Genomic DNA, 22,682 nt, shown 5'->3' on the forward strand with positions numbered 1-22,682 from the left:
TATGTCTCAATTAAGTCACCTCTCAACCTTCTCTCTAATGAAAACAGCCTCAAGTCCCTCAACCTTTCCTCGTAAGGCCTTCCCTCCATACCGGGCAACAACCTAGTAAATCTCCTCTGCACCCTTTCCAAAGCTTCCACATCCTTCTTATAATGCGGTGACCAGAACTGTACACAATGCTCCAAGTGCGGCCGCACCAGAGTTTTGTACAGCTGCAGTGTAACCTCTTGGTTCCGGAACTCGATCCCTCTATTAATAAAAGCTGAAACACTGTATGCCTTCTTAACAGCCCTGTCAACCTGGGTGGCAACTTTCAAGGATCTGTGTACATGGACACCGAGATCTCTCTGCTCATCTACACTACTAAGAATCTTACCATTAGCCCTGTACTTTGCCTTCCAGTTACTCCTACCAAAATGCATCGCCTCACACTTGTCTGCATTAAACTCCATTTGCCACCTCTCAGCCCAGCTCTGCAGCTTATCTAGGTCTCTCTGCAACCTACAGCATCCTTCATCACTATCCACAACTCCACCAACCTTAGTGTCGTCTGCAAATTTACTAACCCATCCTTCTATGCCCTCATCCAGGTCATTTATAAAAATGACAAACAGCAGTGGACCCAACACCGACCCTTGCGGTACACCACTAGTAACTGGTCTCCAGGATGAACATTTCCCATCAACTACCACCCTCTGTCTTCTTTCAGCAAGCCAATTTCCGATCCAAACTGCTATATCTCCCACAATTCCATTCCTCCGCATTTTGTACAATAGCCTATTGTGGGGAACCTTATCGAACGCCTTGCTGAAGTCCATATACACCACATCAACTGGTTTACTCTCATCTACCCGTTTGGTCACCTTCTCAAAGAACTCAATAAGGTTTGTGAGGCACGACCTTCCTTTCACAAAACCGTGCTGACTATCCCTAATCAATTTATTCTTTTCTAGATGATTATAAATCGTCTTTACTGCTTTACATTGAATAGACGTGCTTAGCATCTGGTCTACAAGAATTCAGAGATCTCCTTTTCTCTCATGGGCAGCAAGGGATAGGCAGAAAATGCTGGTCAGCAGACAATGTCCACATCCCTGAATGAATTATAAAGAAAAATCACTTCCAAAAGATACAGAAACACCATTCCTGTTTGTCAGTATTTCACCCAATATCTGCAACACTTCACACCTGCCATCGTTATTTCATGAAATCATTCTGCCTGCTTACATATCTTAGGCAAGTACAACCCGAGTTGCCTTCAACAATGCCACAACTTACCCCCATCAACTAATTTTTAAAAACCCAATCATCAAATTTAGTTTCATAACTTTGAATTTATATTATTGCTTTTCATCTAATAATTTGACAAACATCTTTTTCATAAGGTCTACCATATCATGGGTTTATCACTTCCTAAAAGAAAACAAGGTCCTAACTATCCTGACATTTCAAGTCAGAATAATTTATTCAACAAAAATCAAATGAAACCCTAGGACAACAAACGCATGGGAAACACTGAAAACTTGACAATATGTTGCAATTTTCCCTCTGCTTTCTGGCTCAAAATCCTGAAACTTCCTTCCTCACAGCACTGTGGTTCTGCAGAATGTCACATGGAAAGATGATGTTGAGCAGTCTTGAACTGCTGTAGTCCAAGGGTAAATACTGGTCATCCAGTGATGTTTAGATAACATAAAATTAAAAACTGTTAATTCAATGTGTTTACAAACAAGTTGCTAACCTTCCATGTTGCAGACTTGACGTTAACAGTGCGGCCTCGGCTCGTTAAAGTACACTTCATCCTCAAGAAGAAATTGCGCTCAGTGTTTTGATCCTTCCCCTTCTTCTGAAGTCCTACATTGCAGAAATGATGATAAATTACTAACATGTATTTGGCAAATGAGTGATTAAAATAACACTGCCAGGTTTAAAACAAAGTATTGGATCAAGAAAGTCAGCAGAATTTTCTTGTTCTAAATTTCTTTTGCCAAACAGCTCTAAACAAACATTCCCAATCTGGCTTTATTAAATTATCATTAAAAGCACAGGTTAGCGAGATCATTTAAAAAATATATCAAGCAATAGCTTCTATTTTTAAGCCTATATCTGACCTGGTTAAGCCCAGATAGTACTGCATAATGTTTCTGTCCTATATTAGAACAAGCAGAGAGGGATACTTGGCGAGGTGCAGAAAAGCATTTACAAATAGATACCAGAAATACATGGGTATACATCAGGACAAGATCAACAGACTGGGTTTCTTCTTTCCCCAACAAAGCTGAGGGTTGAGCTGATAGATTTCATAGTTTTATTGAAAAGTGTTGATAGAATGGATACAGAGAATGCTTTGTATTGTACAGCGCAATTAAAGGCCATCAATATCAGTATCAATAGACTGTCAGAAAACACAAAAGAATTTGCAAAAGACTCTTCACTCAAATAATTAAGGGAGCTGTTGAAGCAAATAATACCTATACATTAAATAGGTAGACGAACAAGCATAGGAGGTAGAAAATTATGGCAGCAGATTTAGTGAAGGAAAAGGTGGGAGGAAGTATTAATAGAGCAGAAACAACAGCATGGAATAGTTAGGCCACATGGCCCGTTTCAGCATTTCTATGCTATTCATCTTAAGGTCAAAAAACACACGACAGCAGGTTACAGTCCAACAGGTTTATTTGAAGACACGAGCTTTTGAAGTCGTGCTCTTTCTTCAAGTGTCAGCGAGAGAGGTGGCATCGGACACAGAATTTCTAAGCAAAAGATCAAAGGATCATATAACTAATGCAGATGTGTTGGACAAACCTAAGATGGCTATTAAATCTTCAGTTACACAGGATTAATATGCAAATTCCCTGAATTTCTTTCAAGTCACTGCCCCAAGATAACTAAAGGTTTTATGAGTTGGCTCAGCCTTCAAGAAGCAATATCCCAAGTCAGACAATGCATTTTAGACGTGAGGCCTTATTTAGAATCTGGCTGCGCATCAACTGTGAGTCAAAGTAGGAATTTATAAAATTCCACATTGACTGTCTACAAATTGAGCGCTATTCAACAAAATTCAATGTATATGCAATTACAAAGGTGAAAATGCAAATTGACCCCTGTGTGTGCACGCACATATGCAAGTGTATAGTTAGTGGGATCACCTGTAGTGCAACATGAACCCAAGATCCTAGTTGTGGCCATACTCCTGGGTACCTAACTTGGCTATCAGTCTCTGCTCTGTGATTCTGTGCGGTTGTGCATCCCAAAATCTGCCTTGGAGAACATTTACCCGAAGATCCGAGGCCAAATGTCCTTGACCACTGAAACGTTCCCCCGAGTGGGAGGGTAATCCCCTGTCTGGCGATTGTTGCACGGTGTCCATTAATTCGTTGTTATAGCATCTGCATGGTTTCACCAATATACCATGCCTTGAGGCATCCTGGCCTACAACATGATATAGACTAGAGTGGCCAAGTCACATGCGTAACTGCTGTGCACGTGTTGGGTGGTGTTTCCACATGCGATGGTAATGCCCATGTCGATGATCTGACATATCTTGCAGACGTCGCCAGTGACAGGGTTGTATGGTGTTGTGGTCGATGTTGTCCTGAAGGCTGGGTAGTTTGCTGCGAACAATCGTCCGTTTGAGGTCTGGCCGTTGTTTGACAGTGAGAAGTAGAGGTGTAGGGAAGATCTTGGTGATATGCTCATTGTCAGACGACATGTTAAAGGCTGCGAAGAACATTGTATAGTTTCTCCACTCCTGGGAAGTACTGGACAACGAAGGGCACCCTCACCCTCTCGTGTCTGTGTTCCGAGGAGGTCACGATGGTTTCTTGCCGTGCCACATCATAATTAGTGATCGATGAATTGAGCACCATATCCTGTTCTTATAAAGGCATCCTTCAGGTGTCCTTCGCATTCCTCCTCATCTGACGGACACCTGAAGGTGACTTGAAAGGATTAAGGTGCAAATTACAGAATTTCTAACAGACATGTTAGGTTTGTTCAACATATTTGCATTTGTTCTATGACCCTTTGCTTATAAATTCTGCGTCTGATGCCATCTCTCTCTAACACTCAAATGAGAAGTGAGAAGCCAAAAGCTTGTGTCTTCAACTAAACCTGTCAGAGTGTAACCTGGTGTCATGTGATTTTTGACCTTGTCAACCCAGTCCAACACCAGCACCTCCACACCATATAGCCTGTGTAATTGCATGTAACAAATTAGCACTTAGTTGCTTTAATGCATAACTTGAATTTCTGCAAGTGAAAAGGTCAAATATCCAAATAAACATCCGCTCAGATAGCCATTCACGGCAAATTTATTCCTGGGTAAAACAAAAATTTATTCACAAGATGTGGGCGTCGCTGGTTGGGCCAGCATACACTCATTGATCATTTCTAATTGTATACAGGATAGTCGACAGTCAACCACATTGCTGTGGGTCTGGAACCACAAGTAGGCCAGATCAGATGACGATGGCAGATTTTCACTACAAACCCAATGACTCCCACAATTACCTTGACTATATATTCTCACACCCTAATAAAAACCAAAAGAACTGCGGATGCTGTAAATCAGGAACAAAAACAAAGTTGCTGGAAAAGCACAGCATGTCTGACAGCATCTGTGAAGGGAAAAAAAGTTAACATTTCGGGTCCAGTGATCCTTCCTCAGAACTTCAGACCAGGAACGTTAGCTCTGTTGTTTCCTTTACAGATACTGCCAGACCTGTGAGCTTTTCCAGCAACTTTGCTTTTTTGTCATTCTCACACCCTACTTCCTGTAAAGAATCTATACCATTCTCCCAGTCTCTGTCTCTGTCAGACCTGTTTTGACAAGGAGGCCTCAGAAATATCCTCCTCCTTTCTCAACTGAGGATTCCCCAAATTGCAATTGATAGTCACGTGCAACCCCCTCCCCTACCCCCAACAGCATTAGAGCTCCCCTTGTCCTCACCTACCATCCCACCAGCAGCCACATCCACAGGATCATCAGTCGCCATTTCCACCATTCCTAGCTTGATGCCACCAGACATATTTCCCTCCCCTTCCTTGTCAGTCTTCTGCAAGGGACCGTTTCCTCCTGCACACCCTGTTTAACTTCTTTACTCCCAATGTGAACCCACACTCCCATGGCACCTTTCCCTGCAATCGCAGGAAGTGTAACACCTGCCAGTTTACTCCCTCCACCACCAAGGCCCCAAACACATCTTCCAAGTGAAGCAGTACTTTACCTGCACTTCACTAAGTCTAATCTACTGCATTTGCTGCTCAGACTGGGCGACAGCATGTAGGTGTCCTGCAAAGCAATCTGCAAAAACTATCTTCAGCTTCCAGCTGCCTCTCATTTCAACACACCACCAAGTTCTCTGGCCAACATCTGCAGCAAAACTTGTTACTCATTTTCCGCTTGGGAACTCTGCATTCAATAGAGTTTAACAACTTCAGGACTTGAGCACCTTCGCCCGCCATGTCTTTCCCTCAACCCCACACATCAGGCCTTATCACCACACTGGCTGCTTCCACACACAACCCAATGTCATAGCCCCATTATCAGTTATTCATTCTCCCGGGCTTTACCCTGTCCTTTGTCCAAATGCTTTTCGCTCCACCATTTATTCCTCTCCCGTTCCCCACCTAACCTTTTGCATAAATACCAACCTTTTCCTAGCTACTGTCAGTTCTGAAGGGTCACTGGACCTGAGAGGTTAACTCTGCTTTCTCTCTACAGATACTGCCAGACCTGCTAATTTTTTTTCAGCAACGTGTTTTTATTTTTGATTTCCAACATCTGCAGTTCCTTTGGATTTTGAGCCAGAGAGGTCTTTATGACAATCAACGATAGTTTTGTGGTCATCAATATATTCTTAATTTTGCATTTTTCAAAATTGATTTCAAATCCAACTATCCACTGTGGCAGGTTTTGTACCCAGATCCCAAGAATATTATTCGTTGTCTGGGCTAACAATCTAGCAATAATATCACTTGGCCATTGCCTCCCTTTTGTAATCAAAATATTAGGCAGATGCAGATTAGGCAGCTAATTAGAGATAGTGATGCAAGAATCCAATAGACATTCAAATAGAAACATATTTAGCCCAATTCCAAAACGCTAAAGTTAAACTAAACTTTAACCTGACCAAATAGTTAGACAAGGTCTCGGATTCAGCACAGCTCCATTTTGAGACTGTTGTCAGCGTACAGTTCAAACTATTATCAAATTATAACAGTAAGAAACTTGACATGCCATTCGTTGTGTCAGAGAGATAAATACTTAACGTGGCTGTAATGCTAACCTTTGCTTTGGACTCGGACTCAGGCTGTCAATTACAAACGTGTAGTTATGGTTGCTGAAAGCAATTTAAAGGTAGGAGTTCTTTTAGCCAATCTGATCAGCTAAACAGCTTTACCACCTACTCACAAATGGATTGGTTGTATAACAGGAAAAAAGCTTGACAAATACCACTGAGCTGTAGAAATCCATTGTTCTTATGGTCATTAACCTAACCACTCTGCATGCCATTTACCCATTAAAATCAGCTGTGTGCTGATCTTTCAGTGTTTAACTTTCCTGTCCCTCACTTCCTCCAGCACCTATCAACCAGCATTTATGAGGAAAGAAGTTAAAGCTGTATGCAATCTTTATCAAGGGCACAAAGTTCAGCTTTGGAAATTAGGTACAGATCTAGTTTGTAGCTTTGTTACTTAACAGTACAGCAGTGAAGCACCAATAAAGTGTATAAAAGATTAAGCACAAATAACTAGTAGAGAATGTGGAAAAAAAAGAATTTAATAAGAAAGGGCAAACCTGAAATGCTAGTGTAGTCATTAATTGGCAGTACAAAATGCTAAAATGTTTAGCACTGTAAAAAAATTGTGTGGTATGAATTGCTGGGTGTCAAAGGAAGGGACTTGTTGCAATTAAATGAGTAAGTCAACAGCTGTGTGCACTCAGGGCAAGTGTTAATGCCATATTTTCTTACCTCTATGAGAAAGCATTTCCCTTATCTCTTCATGATCACAAGGATGGGTGAAATCAAAAACACTGTGCCCGATCAGCTCAAACTGTTAATGGGGGAAAAAGAATACACTAATCACGGTATTCAAGATTGTGTCAAGTACATTAATTGCAGTTTTTGAGAAATAGAGCTTCTGTGTTTGTATGCAGTTAGAAAAAAAATGGCCAAGACATGTCTCATTTTCTAAAATAATAAAATATGAGGCTGGATGAACACAGCAGGCCCAGCAGCATCTCAGGAGCACAAAAGTTGACGTTTTGGGCCTAGACCCTTCACCAGAGATTTTGATTTCTGTATAGCACCTCTAAAGAATAAAAAGTTGATGTTCAAAACAGTAAACAGGTATTCCACTAAGTGAATAAGTATTAAAAGTCTGGAAATTTTTAAACTTTCACCATTTAGTCATCTGCCCTTTGCACAGAAATGTATCATAATCATACTAAACCCATTTAGAGTAGACAAATATGATCATCTTTACCTGGGTGAGCCCCATGCACTTGTTCACATTCTCAGACATGTAGATCATGTCTCCATCCTGTGTCAACACCATGACAAATCCTTCTAGGGCCTTCAAGTAAAAGCTGTTTAGTTGTTCCTCAAGGTCAGCTTCTACCTCAGCATCTCCTACACAGGCCAGATAAATTCCCTTTTAAAATTAATTAACACTTAACAGATTTCAACTTCAAATAAATACTTCGTTTTCACAGAGAAGGCTCTCATTTATGTAGCACCTTATACATCAAATTCAAAGCATTTTTATAAACATTTTTAGACACTCATTTAAAACCAGATTCAGATAATGTTCAGACTTCAGCTGGCAAGTGGCAAATAATTTTCATGCTACACAAATACCAGGCAATGACCAATCCCTGTAAGAGATAATCTAATCACCTTCCCTTGACATCACTTAATCCCTACTACCAACATTCTTGGAGCTACCACTGACCAGAAATTCAACAGGTCTTGCCAAATAAAGTGACTGCAAGAGTAGGTCAAATGCGAGGAATATGCAGTGAGTAATGCACTACCAGATTTCCCAAAACTGAATACTCCTCACTTGCTTGCTCCAACAATGCTCAAGAAGCTTGATGCCATCCAGGACCAAGTAGCCAGCTCGACTGGCACTATAACTACCAACATTCGTTACCTCCACCACTGATGTTCAGTAGCACCATGTGAACCATCTGCAAGATGCATTGCAGAAATTCATCAAGGCACCTTAGACAGGCCCTTTCAAACATGACCATTTCTAACTAACTCGATGGACGGGGCAGCAGATACAAATGGGAACACCATCTGCAATCAACTCACCATCCTGACTTGGAAATAAATCAGCGTTTCTTCACTGTCATTGGGTCAAAATCCTGGAATTCTCTTCTTATTGGCATTGTGGGTCTACTAACAGCAAAAGGACTGCTCAACACTACATGGGCAACGAGGAACAGGCAATAAATGCTGGCCCAGACAGTAATGTCCACACCCCAGAAGTGAACAAAACAAAAAATAATAAATGGAAACTATTTTGCATGTTGTAAAATCACTGTTGAAATTAGTGAGCCATTGATTTGTCTTTAGACGATATCAGCCAAAATAAGGGCAATTTTGAATCGTAGGGCTCATGGAATTTAATGTTCACTTGAACACTAATTCATCACTATCCATTTTTAAAACTGGAAAGAGTTAAGTTTGACATGGAGGTGTCAGTGTTGGTCTGGTGCGGACAAGCTCAGAAGTCAACGGCAGCAGGTTATTGTCAACAGGTTTATTTGAAATCACAAACTTTTGGAGCACTATTTCTTTGTCAGGTGAAATAAAAAGAGAAGCTCACAGGCACAGAATTTACGGGCAGAGAGATCAAAATATCATACAAATGGTGTGAGTGGAGTGTCAGTGGTCTGAATAACATCTCTGCAGGTGATCAAAAGTATCAGATGGCATTACTGAAGTGTCACAAGGTAAGGGATGACTTATACTTCCCCAGAGCAGAGAAACCTGCCACTGTCTTCGTCACTGATGATGAACATCTTACCAAGATCATCCCTACACGTCAACCTCTCCCCTTCAAACTACTGCCAAACCATAAACATTCACAGCAATCTAGCCTTCAGGCCAACACAGACCACACCCCTGCCACAGCAACCGCTGCAAGGCATGCGAGATCAAGGATACTCGTGTCACACGTGATAACAACACCCACCACATTCATGGCAGATGCTCGTGTGACGCTGCCAATGTTATCTACCTCATATACTGCAGGCAAGGAGACCCTGACGCATGGTATATTGGCAAGAACATGCAGACAGTATGACAACAGATGAATGAACACTGCGTAACAATCACCAAACAGGAACATTCCATCCCAGTTGGGGAACTCTTCAGCAGTCAAAAGATATTCAGGTAAGCATCCTCCAGGGTAGCCTTCGCGATATATAACAATATAGAATCACAGTGCAAAAACCAATAGCCAAATTCCGTACTCATGAAGACTGCCTCAACTGTGATCTTGGGTTCATGCTGCCTTACATGTAACCCCACCATCCTATTCTGTATTTGTAATATCATCACCTTGATAACAAGTTATGATCTCTCTATTGTTTGTACAGTTTTGGACTACTTGTTAATTTGGTTAGACCCTTGGCATATGACTCTTCTACCGATCATGTTATTCCAGCCATTTGGAAAGTCTCCAGCATCAACTCATTTTAAACTTATCTAATTATCTCTCTGCCTCAATAAAAGGGATTATCAGTCATCCCTTCACTTGCTGTTCAATTGTTGACACTATACTCACATTGTCTGACACTTTTGATCACCTGTAGAGACATACTATTGAGCTTCTCAACACACCACTCACACCATTTGTATGATCTTTTGATTTCTCTGCCTATAAATTCTGTGCCTGTGTGCTTCTCATCATTTCACCTTACAAAGGAGTCGTGCTCCAAAAAGTTGTGATTTCAATTAAACCAGTTGGACAATAACCTGCTGCCATGTGACTTCTGACCTTGTCCACCCCAGTCCAACAGACACCTCCATGTCAAACTTAACTTTTTCCAGTTTGGATGGCCAAGAGGCTTCTTTCCAGCCCTGTTAGCCCAAACATCTTTCAGTTCTGACTGTGTGAAAACTCATACATGAATTCTTACAGGTTGGAACCTTCGCATGTGAAAATTCTTCTAAGACAGAATTCGTTTCCTGAACTAAAGCCAGATTCTGAACAGAACTCAAAACAACAAGCCCTACCTAAACGCCCTTTAGAAAAAAAAGACTCCACTTTGTAAACACTTTAATTAACTCTCAGGTATCTAGTTAGGCACTTAGTTACATGCGTTCTTGAAAATTACATCTTCGTGTCTTTTCCAATGACTTTCGGACGTCTATTTAAGAAACATTTTAACCAAAACCAAAATCACATCAGCCTCAATTTTAAAAATTCATAAACAGTAATATATTGTACACCTGTATCACAGTAAGTAACAGTACAACTGCGATCCAAAATCATAAGTCAGGGAGAGAAACACAGAACATAGGAGCAGGAGGTGACCATTTGGCCCCTTGAGCCTGCTCTGCCATTTTTCACAATCATGGCTGTTCGTCCAACTCAACAGCCTAATTCTGCTTTCTCCCCGTAACACTTGATCCCATTTGCCCCAAGTGCTATCTCTCGTTGCTTCTTGAATACGTTCAGTGTTTTGGCATCAACTATTTTAATTCCACAGGCTCACCGCTCTTTGAGTGAAGAACTGTCTCCTCATCTCTGTCCTAAATGGTCTATCCTGAATCCTCAGATGGTGACCCCAGTTCTGGACAAATCCGTCATTGGGAACATCTACCATGTCCTCACCTCGTTCGTCTGAATTCCAGCAAAAACAATCCCAACCTAGTCAATCTTTCCTCATACATCAGACACACCATTCTTGGAATCAACCTGGTAAACCTTCGCTGCACTCCCTCGAGTGTAAAAGCATCCTTCCTCAAAAGGAGACCAAAACTGCACACAATATTCTGAGTGTGGCTTCACCAAGACCTGAATAACTGCAACAACACACCTGTTCCTGTACTGAAAAATCTCTTGCAATGAAGGCCAACATACCATTCAAACATTATTGATCCTAACTGGTCAGAATTGGCCTAAACTAGGGTCTCTATCGTTTGATGCATCCCTCATTCTCTTCACCCCCACCAGTGGTCGCTGTGCCTTAAACACCTGACCTCACCTCTCCACCCACAGACTCATGGAATTCCATCTCTAAGCCCTGCTACATCTTTTGAAAACAACAGTCATTAACCAAGGTTTAGTTTACTTGGGTATGGTAGCCATTTTGTCATCCACCTACATGAAAAACCCTGAATGTTTAAGACATGATAATAATTAATCAGAACAACTTGCACTTAAAGTATTTAGATAGGGTATGTTATTTTAAAATTGTTTATAGAATCAAGATTCAGCAACAACTTTATTCTGAAAGCATCCAATTACATTTGAAACTATAATGCATATTAAAAAAATACCAGATACATTGGCCTCAATTAGGTAGTCAGCAGCACTTCAGGCCACTTTACCTCAAGTTGCACTACCCATCCCACTCCAAATATGCAGCAAATCTTTGGTATGGTTGTTGCTTTTCCTGACAACGATTTAAAAATAGGATATCTTCATCTACAGTATCAGAGATGTAAGCAAGCATGTAAGCAACCAAAGGGATTGAGTATTCCCATGCAAATACAATCTCCAATGCTTTTAAATTTTCAAATATTGAGATGACTGACTGTTTATACAGCAAACCTTTTAGTTAGGTGGCACCCATAGGACTAGGCAAGTGTCGGGTGATAAAATATTCTGGATAATCATGACATGCACACAACTGCAGTAAATTCTGGCCAAGCAAAGGTTCCAGTATCAATATCCCTCAAAAAAGCCTACCAAAACATCACCACACCTCCTAAAATCCATGTAAAAATGCATGCTAAGTCAGAGAAATGTGAAGATGGGGACGTTTACATCACTGGTATAATTTATTTACAGCATAAATACTCATATCACAGTAGATCTCAGTACAGTATTTGTGAATTTTGCCAGTTAAAACAAAGTTGTATTTATTTGTACTCATTTTAACTGTTAGCCGGAAGAAAAAATATAAATGAAATAGCTATTACTTAAATTTTTGTCTAGAATGTCAATTTTTTTATTTCTCAGGAGCAATGAGAGAGTTTGAGTAGCCATAGGGTATAACATTTTTGTGGGTTTTTGACAGTAAGATGCACAATGCAAAACTGGAAATGTTCGTTAGTTCAAGTAATTCCCATTATTGTGTAGTGAGGAGGAGGAGGGGTGTTTCAACAACACGGCCTTTAGAAAAGAATCTCAGAAACTTTTGGGATTTCCATAGTTCAGTGGAATGAAGGCAACGGCGACTAATAGCTTCATTATCAGCACTGTCCCACAATCCAGCCAATAATACTGTAAACATTTGCAGCATTTCTCCACTTAGCATAAAATAAAATGATGTCGTGTTTGGAAATAAGTAGCTAGTACAGAGGCACAGTTTCAGTGAAATGAGACCTATGAAGCAAAAAAAAATTAACAAACGGCATGCCAAATCTTTCCTTCCATGTTGGGTGCAAAATAAATCTGTGGCAACTTATGGAAAAGCTACGTAAATGTTCTAAAGCTATTAGAGTTTGGGCACAAAGAAATTGCTGTGTATTTATACTTCATCTTTCAAACGTCCTCAGAACATTCCAAAGTGCTTCACAGCCAGTAAATTAGTTTAAATTGTTAGTCACTTATATAAAAATGCTACCTACTTTAAATTACTACAAATTACTCACCAGCATTAAGCAATTTTCTCATGCGCAAGTAGCTGATAGTTAGCCTCATGATAGACGCTTTATCGAGATGAGAAGTGACACTGTGAGGAAGAGGGAGTTCACGAGCCAGTTCATAGAAGACCTCCGACTCTTTGCCCCTTCGGAATCTCGCAGCATCACGAGACTTCTCCTTTCTTCTCTCGGAACTACCACTGCTGGTATTCAAAGTAGAACTGTAAGAAGCCATGTCAGCTAACAAGAATGCAACAAATAGCTTCACGTGCACCTTAAATTCAATTCCAGAACAGGGAACATATGGCAAATACTGCCAATAATCACACAAGGCACAAAACAACCTCAAACCCTGCTTAGGAAGTAACAGGAAAAATACCAAACCTTAACATTTTGCAGAGGGCAAAAAAAAATACAGTGATGTGTTTAAATAAACTTCAGATTGGCTGCATTGCGTATTGCTTGACGACTCCACAAAGATAAATCTTCAAAACAGAGTAACATAAATGAGCTCCTAAGACTTGACCGTTTTGATGCAGCATCTTTAACAAGTAAAGTCTTAAACTTTAGAGATTGCCCATGAAACACTGTTAAGAATCTTAACTCCGAATAGTACTCTGAACTGAAATGGTTATTCAACTTTTGGAATATACAATCTAATACAATATGAAAGAAAAGATAAACAGACAGACAAATATTTGATTAAATACTTCATTTTTATTTTACTCGCAGAAGGCAAATACAGAAGAAAGCTGTTCGTGGTACCATACTGTTATTTATAACAGAACTTCAGTCATTGAAGTCAAAACTGTCAGATTCAGGGATTGGGATTAGCCTGAAAATCTATTGTCAATTGAACTATTGAATGTTTTCCTAATTTTTCCCATTTTACAACACTCATCTCTCAGATCAATAAGCAACTCCTTGTTAAGAAAAACCATTATTTGAAAATTTTCTATCTCCTACGGCAGTCAATGAAACAAAATCAAGTGATTAAAAGGTATGTAGTTACCCTCAGCAAAGTCCATCAATTATTGTGGCTCAGCAGTCAGCCAGTCCTTCCAGGTCAGTAAGACAGCTTCTTCCAAGTACGCCTTTGGGCTAGAGCCTATTGTTTTAGCTGAGAGAGAGAATGTAGACACTCAACCTATATCCATGTGGATACATTTCATCCTTGCCAATGGACCCAACCCATTAATTTGCCAAAATACTTATGACCTGTTTCAAAGGTACAAATACACACACTTCCCTAAGTTCACTGGAAAGACAGCGGGAGACAGAGCCTGAGCTGATTTCTGCCATCCCAAGTTCAGAGAGCCCAACCAATTAATCAACAATTGACCAGGCCGGTGATCTTCCTGTCTTTGCACTGCTCGTCAAAAAAATGAACTCAATTATGAATTTAAAAAAAGATGTAGTCATGTATTCTAATAGTTTAAATTCAGTAAGTAAACTTTGATTTTTATTTCAACTGAAAAAAGTGATCACATTAACAAATTTAGATTCCCCAGGGTTTAGCGCTACATAGTGCTAAAGGCCTCTTCTTAACCGAGATTTTACATTCAATTTCCAGTAGCCTAAATAAAGGCATGCCAAAATCCATGTGGTTCGAGGAGCCGGGGGTAAGACAAGGCTAAGGATATTGCTGTGACAATTGCAATCCTTAATACCCACACTCACCACTAGATGACACTGTAACAAAACCAAAACAATATTTCTTTTGTGAGATCAAACATACTGAAAAGCAGCTAAAATGAAAAGTTTTAAAAATATCAATCCCAAATGAAAACCTTTTTTGAAAAACCTCAATCATGTACTCGGTTTATGGTTATTATTGTGAAAAACAACTGCAACAATTATAGTGGTATTCGAAAAGCAGATCATCAATATTGCATACTGAGCCACCTGCCTAACTTGAACAGCTGGATACTTTCTGAATACCAGACTAACATTTCAATTATACAGTTAGATTGTAACATTATTACAATATTTGCACTATTCAATCTTAAAAGAAACAAAGGCAAAGTTGGAGCAACACAAAGGAGAGAGTGTAAGGAGAGCATTACATACAAAGTTTCAGATCTCAAATGTTAACATTGTTTTCCTCTCTTGAAATGCTGCAACACCAGAGTATCTTTAGGTTTCCTTTACTATTTTTCTTTCCGATCAAAGGTTTCCGGGTCACAAAACTGAGTTACTTTGAAAATAATCCATAGCTTATTTAACGTGTACCAGTAACATTTTTTTAAAGCAATGAAGTAACATCAAATAAAATTCTCCTGTAGAATAATCTATATTTGCTGCAGATTCTTAAGAACAGAATTAAACAAATGCGCTCTTTCAGCCTGTTCCATAATTTAATGAGATCACAGATGACCTGCAGCACATCTCCATTCCCTGCCTTTGCCCAATACCCCTCATTATCTTTGGCTAACAAAATTGGCAACCTTAATCCATGTAATCTAGCATGAATTTTCATACAAGTTGCAAACTTCTACTACCTTGCATAGAAGTTGACTTCACTGACTTAACACAACTTTTAGATTGCACTCTCTCAAGTCCCAGGCTCCCTAACTGGTAGGGCAATCTGTATTAAACAACCTACCTTGAAAGCTGTGCTTACACTGCACAACTTCTTTTAAAAGAACAATGTGGATTGATTTAGAAATTGCCCAATGTCCCGAAGTTTACAAAACGCCCAAAAAATATCTGTGATCTGAACCTGCATCTTTGCCAAAAAACTCATCTAAGTGAGTTGGTGGCAAAGTGCTAATGTCACTGGAGCTTATTATTATTTGGATTACTATTCCAATCTAATGATCTGGGAACTCACGTTCAAAATCTTACTGTGGCAGATGGTGAAATTTGAGCTCAATAAACCTGGAATTAAAAATAGCTGTGTTAAATGGTGACCATAACAAAGTGTGGGGCTGGATGAACACAGCAGGCCAAGCAGCATCTGAGGAGCACAAAAGCTGACGTTCCGGGCCAAGACCCTTCATCAGAAAAGGGGGATGGGGAGAGGATTCTGAAATAAATAGGGAGAGAGGGGGAGGCAGACCGAAGATGGAGAGAAAAGAAGATAAGTGGAGAGGAGAGTATGGGTGGGGAGGTAGGGAGGGGATAAGTCAATCCGGGGAGGACGGACAGGTCAAGGGAGCAGGATGAGGTTAGTAGGTAGAAAGTGGAGGTGTGGCTTGAGGTGGGAGGAGGGGATAGGTGAGAGGAAGAACAGGTTAGGCAGGCAGGGCTGGTTTTGGGATGCAGTGGGGGGAGGGGAGATTTTGAAGCTGGTGAAATCCACATTGATACCATTGGGCTGCAGGGTTTCCAAGAGGAACATAGAACATAGAACATTACAGCACAGTACGAGCCCTTTGGCCCTCGATGTTGTGCCGACCTGTCATACCGATCTCAAGCCCATCTAACCTACACTATTCCATGTACGTCCATATGCTTGTCCAACGACGACTTAAATGTACCTAAAGTTGGCGAATCTACTACCGTTGCAGGCAAAGCGTTCCATTTCCTTACTACTCTGAGTAAATAAACTACCTCTGACATCTGTCCCATATCTTTCACCCCTCAATTTAAAGCTATGCCCCCTCGTGCTCGCTGTCACCATCCTAGGAAAAAGGCTCTCCCTATCCACCCTATCTAACCCTCTGATTATTTTATATGTCTCAATTAAGTCACCTCTCAACCTTCTTCTAACGAAAACAGCCTCAAGTCCCTCAGCCTTTCCTCGTAAGACCTTCCCTCCGTACCAGGCAACATCCTAGTAAATCTCCCCTGCACCCTTTCCAAAGCTTCCACATCCTTCTTATAAGTGAGTTATGAGAATATGAGTTGCTGTTCCTGCAACCTACGAGTGGCATCATTATGGCACTGCAGGAGGCCCAGGATGGACATGTAGACTAAGGAATGGGAAGGGGAGTTGAAATGGTTCGCGACTGGGAGGTGCAGTTGTTTACTGTGAACTGAGTGTAGGTGTTCTACAAAGCGGATGACAAAATGGTGACCATGTTGATGGTTGTAAACACAAACTTCTTTTCAGAAGGATGTGTGTCATCTGGCTTACACATGACACCAGATCTACATCAATGCTATTTTTTCCAAGCTAAATTGAGTCAAGTTGCAAGGCACTCTGTTCCAGGGCTATTAGACAGAGGCAATAAAAACAGTCCTAGCTATGGATGCTCAAATCAACAAACAAAATTTAAAAATGTGTCTCCTTGGCCAGTGAACTCTCTCTCTCTACCAAATTTTGTTGAAATCTACCGCGGAGTTTTTGTGAAAAAAAAAAATGTCATTGGTGGACTTAACAGCATTCAAACTTTGCTACCACTCAGGTCAAAACAGGTGAGGTGTTTGACACCAGTTCGACCACCTGAAATATTTACTCTCCAGCACTGACAGCAGTGTGTACTACCTACAAGTTGCAGTTCAGCATCTTCTAAAGGCTACTTTGACAGCACTTTCCAAAACTGCAACTTTTATTCTGCAGTTGGTGAATGGACAAGGGTGAGACGGAGGAAGTAGCTCTTTCGTGTCGTTGTGGCTACTGATTCATATGGCTGATCCAGTTCAGTTTCTGATCAGTGGTAACCTGCAGGATGTTGAATGGCAAATTTGGCATTGGTAATGCCATTAAATATCATGGAGAGATGGCCAATATCTGACAGTCAGATGGGAAATAACATTCCTGCCTCACATCAGCCCAAGCCTGGATATATTTAAAGGGTAGTGAAAACTGTTGGTCCAGTTCTCAAAATTTGTGTGTTCAAATTGACACAGAAAGCGACATTTTTTCTTACATGATCTTTTGCTCATTACTTTAATCGATCTATTCATTTCCAAATTTATACTTCTAGTATAAATGTCCATCGTCCTGCTCGTAGCTCCAGGTGCTTATCGGATTTACTTTAGACAGCTAAGAATGTATCTTCTACCACAAACGTAGGCAGTGCACCTGAAGTTCCCAACCACCCGCTGCACAAAAACACTTTCATGTTGCAGTTGGGTCTTTTGTCAAACACCTCACGTTGAGATCTCTGGCTCTTGACCCTTTTGCCAATGGAAACCACTTTAAGTGATAATTTTGAATGATACTAACAAATATGCTTTCAAACATCATGAAAAAGAACAGCTTCTTCAACCAGTCTAACTGAAGATATGTGCATAGTATTCGTTAATACTCTGGCTCCACAAGCAGGTTTCCTTTCTGGTCTCTTTACAGTTTATAGGCTTCTAGAAGCTTTAGATATCCCTTAATATTAGGTACTAGTCTCTGTTCATACCTTTTTTGCGTCACTGATGACTTCTCCTCTGTATGTTTGATATTTAGAGCAAACTGCTTGACACAAAATTGATAGGTGACCTGTACAGTAAGACATGGATCTCTTAAAGATTACTTTATATTAAGGGATTAATGGATCAAAATTTTTTAAGTTCAGGCTTGATGTCAGGGGAAGGTAAATCTTGTTAATATTTAAAATTTGCTAACTGCCACTAGAATACATCAACCTCATTTATGTTGCAATTTCTCTTAGTCAGATAAATTAATTCAACAACTGTTAGTTATGAAATTACAATGCATGATTCCTTAAATCAAGTATGCTGAACAGGGTGTTTTATTTGATTGATTTATTGTCATATGTACCCACATACAGTGAAAAGTATTGTTTTATATGCTAACTGGACAGATCACACCTTATGTACATCAGGTAATGCAACAGAATGCAGAATATAGTGTTACAGCTACAGAGAAGGTGCAGAGAAAAATCAACTCTAATATATGGAGCGTTCCATTCATAAATCTGATAACAACAGGAAAGAAGCTGTTTTTAAATCTGTTGGTACATATTTTCAAACTTTTGGATCTTCTGCACAAAGGAAGGGTGTGGGATAGAATATAACCAAGGTGGGAGGTGTTTTTTTTTATTATGTTGGCTGCTGTGAAGAAGTGGGAAGTCCAGATGGAGTCAGTAGATGGAAGGTTTTTTTTAAAATGGTGAACTGTGCTGTGTTCACAACTCACTGTAATTTCTTGCAGTCTTAGGCAGAGCAGTTGCCACACTAAGTTGTGATGCATCCAGACATGATGCTTTCTATGGTGCATCTATAAAATTTGGTGAAAGTCAGTCATTGTGGACATTGAGGAAGTAGAGGCATTGGTGTGCTTTCTTGATTGCAGCATTGATAGAGATGGACCAGGATAGAATGTTGGTGATATTTACACTCAGGAACTTGAAGCTCTTGACCACCTCCATCTCAAACACCATTTATGCAGACCGGGGCATGTCCTCCACTCAGCTTCATGAAGTCGACGACCAGCTCATTCATTTTGCTAACACTGAGGGAGAGATTGTTATCCCTGCACCATGTCACTAAGCTCTCGCGCTCCTTTTTCTGTACCCTGTCTCGTTTTTGTTTGAAATCTGACCCACTATAGAAGGAGAAAATGGCTGGGCAAATCAACTCTTGATACCATAGTCTTGTATGCTTGAGTCTACACAATTTGAAGCCCTTCCAAATGACACGTCAAAATGGCAAAAAATTGTGAATTAATGCAGGGTAGTGACACACAGCACAGCAATCACCCAAAGTCAGTCCACATATTGATCTAAATGATACTTAGCCTGTAGCTACCAAACAAAAACAGTACTAAAAAGGATATTATATCCTTGACATCTCCTTCAGTATATCTTCATACTGATAAAAGGGATAGATATACATGAAAGCTGCTTTGGGATTTATTAGCTTAGGGTAATACCAAGGTTTGTGCAGAACATAATTGCTGTTGCATGAAAAGGCCATGGACAGAAGAACCCGAGTGTTTAATTCAAACTGACATTTCACTGAATGCCAGATGATTACAAACATAGGGAAACACAATGGCAAAATGTTGCAGTCTCAATTTCAAGGCACCTTGATGCACACCTCAACCTTGCATCATAATGCCAATTATGGAGACTTCTGTGCAAAGAGTTTACTATACCCATTTTTGAGCTTTGGGACAGGAAAGGATTCTGCAAGAATGTGGTGGCTTTTGATAAGCTAGATGTGACAAATTGCTATGCACTTTGACACCTTTTACAGATGTACTTTAGGAGTGCCTTTAAATATATCATAAAAACACTGCACCAATGACTAACATGGATAACATCTGTCACAGGAACAAGACATTGATTCAGCACCCTTTCACCCAGAAAATCATTTTACCTTCAATGACACGAGGAATTTTTTTCTACAATGCAAGGCATTGTCGCATTTTGAAGCAAATTTGCTAACAGACTACATGAATAGAACAGATTCTTCAATGACCGTGAGTATATTACTGGCAAAACCAATGTCATTCAGCACACATGAACACCAGACAGTGATTGGTGGGAGAGGCCACCCTGACCTGCTGAAATCTGGGCAGTCACCAACTGAATGCGTCTTAAAATTAAAAAAAAAAATTGTTGGAAAAGCTCAGCAAACCAGAAAGCACCTGTGGAGAGAAATCAGAGTTAATCCCCAGAAGGGTGACTCAACCTGAAACATTAACTCTGATATTTCTCTCCACGGATGCTACCAGATCTGCTGAGCTTTTCCAGCAATTTCTGATTTTGTTTCTGATTACAGCCTCTGCAGTTTGTGTTTTGAGAGAAGCTCCATTTCAAAGATATAACTTGATGAAAAAATGCAAATCACCATAATTTTTAGATAATGTTGTACATCGAAAGCTTTGGACTGTATCTGCTAATGGTCAGTGTTATAACTTATCGTAAACAAATGACATGCATACAAATTGCAGAGTTCTGTGGAATTAAAATACTCATGAATGGGCTAGAACAGAAATTGATGAACCAAGTCAAAGTTATTGAGATAATTTTATACAGCATCTCACGTACCCTGTAACATTCTGGTACCTCAGCTCTGATGACAAACTAAACACTTCATCTCTTGTAAATCATAGCCAATGTGTTATCTGACACAAGGGTACATATTTTAAACATGTGCATATTGAAAAGCAAACATAAGGAAATCTCTTCAGGGTGGTGGTCTTACAGAGCAGGTCTGTCAGGGCAGGCTGTTTTAAAGCATACCGGGTAGTACGATTTCAGGCTGAAATCTCAAAAAGGAAGAGATAGTGGGAACTGCAGATGCTGGAGAATCTGAGATAACAAGGTATAGAGCTGGATGAACACAGCAGGCCAAGCAGCAGAGCAGCAGGAAAGCTGACGTTCTGGGCCTAAACCCTGAATGGGTCTACGTCCAAAAAGTCAGCTCTCAAAAAAGGAAGACTTTTTAGAATATAAAAAGTCTGCAGCAACACAATAGGTCCTTCTAAAAGATGTAAAATAATGCTTCCTGCCTCAACAGACATCAAAATGGGAGTCAACAACATTAAACATTGCCTCAGCTAAAAGACAATAGATGTGTCTTGTTTTGAACCCTGGATTAATCAACCCCATTGTGGTTAAGATGACTCAGTTTTGAACTGAAATGGTATAAAACTGACTGTATAGCCATCATGATGTGGAGAATGGCAAGAAAATCTTTGAGAACCACTCTCAGATGGAAGCTTTGTTCAAGACTTAGAGAAAAGGGTATTCACAAACCAAACTCTGCTCTGTGAAAAGAATGTGAAAGTGCTGAAATTACATAATTGAGTAAAATCAGGAATTTCTCTCCCTCCCAAAAATCAGTTGTTCTGAACAATCTACTTGTACAAGAAAATGCCACCTACAAAATTACCAAAGCCAACAGAGCTGCTGGTTTTGACTTCAAGTGTTAACCCCTTCATGTTAATAACAGTAACTCAAACAAACAATGATTATATTACTTATGGTTGATATACCACATTGATTTATTAGGACATTCTGCTTATTGTCTTATCTGTAAAAGAATAAAATATTCTTGGTAATGTAATGTAATTTTTGTTAACAACTTTCTGTTTAACTTCAAGGAACCTTCAGTAAATAATTGGTAACAAAATAACCTTCAAATCTGTTTAAACAAGAGCTTTATTCCGCTTACATATGGAGTGTCAGCAAGAATGCTTCTTTCAGATGCAGTTATTTTACCTTTTCTTCAAAACTAAAAAGGCACCTGCACAAAAAAAGGATACCCAAATGTGTCAATTTGCTAATATACCAAACAATCTCAAGAAGAACTTCTAAGTACCAATCGCAAAACAAACCCTCAACTTCCTTTCTTTTGCCACAATGAACAGGACATAAAATATTGATCTTAAAACTCAAATCATACACTGTACCTATCAATTTGATCTAGTATTTTGTAAATCACCTCTTTTTCAATCTAAGAGAATTAGCAAATTGAAACAATAGGAAAACTAAAATCAGACACATTAAAATACAGAATAATCCAATTTGAAGTTTAGTAAAGTATCGATCAGCTTTTCTCTGAAGAAGGGTCTAGGCCCGAAACGTCAGTCTTCCTGTTCCTCTGATGCTGCTTGGCCTGCTCTGTTCATCCAGCTCTACATCTTAATCAGCTATGCTAATTGATTTGTGCCTATGGCTACTGTCTGGAAACATTTAAGCATTTTAAAAAAAAAGTTAACTTCACATCACAACACCAATGAGGTCAGGGTCTAAAGCAATAAGTAGCAGCACTGGTATCACCTCCCCCCACCTCCCAAGGATGGTGTGGGTCAACGCTGAGCACATGGACTGCAACAGTTCAAGAAGGCACTCACCAGTACCAGTTTAAAGGCAGCTAGGAATAGAAAATAAATGCTGGCCAATCAATAACACCCATGCCCCATGACTTAATTAAAAGAAAACCATTGATTCCAGAAAATAATGGAAAACCATATACGAGAAAGATGCTGCT

At 39.9% G+C, this 22,682-nt stretch overlaps 1 protein-coding gene across 6 annotated transcripts in view; it reads right to left on the reverse strand.

Moving 5' to 3' along the window:
- The window catches only part of hif1aa (hypoxia inducible factor 1 subunit alpha a), a 55,618-nt gene that overhangs the window by 23,376 nt on the left and 9,560 nt on the right, over positions 1-22,682 (reverse strand). For 2 of the 6 annotated variants that reach the window (XM_048538285.2, XM_059649075.1), the window contains exons 1-4: positions 12,846-13,071; positions 7,492-7,637; positions 6,978-7,059; positions 1,742-1,854 (exon numbers count right to left, since the gene is read on the reverse strand). In XM_048538285.2, the coding sequence (XP_048394242.2) occupies positions 1,742-1,854; positions 6,978-7,059; positions 7,492-7,637; positions 12,846-13,071 (567 nt within the window). Of the gene's footprint in view, positions 1-1,741; positions 1,855-6,977; positions 7,060-7,491; positions 7,638-12,845; positions 13,072-13,848; positions 13,957-22,682 lie in introns of those variants that run through there. The other 4 variants (XM_048538287.2, XM_048538286.2, XM_048538284.2 and 1 more) reach the window with 4 other exon arrangements.

Source organism: Stegostoma tigrinum, chromosome 10, assembly GCF_030684315.1.
Source record: "Stegostoma tigrinum isolate sSteTig4 chromosome 10, sSteTig4.hap1, whole genome shotgun sequence".
Taxonomy (NCBI): Eukaryota; Metazoa; Chordata; class Chondrichthyes; order Orectolobiformes; family Stegostomatidae; genus Stegostoma; species Stegostoma tigrinum.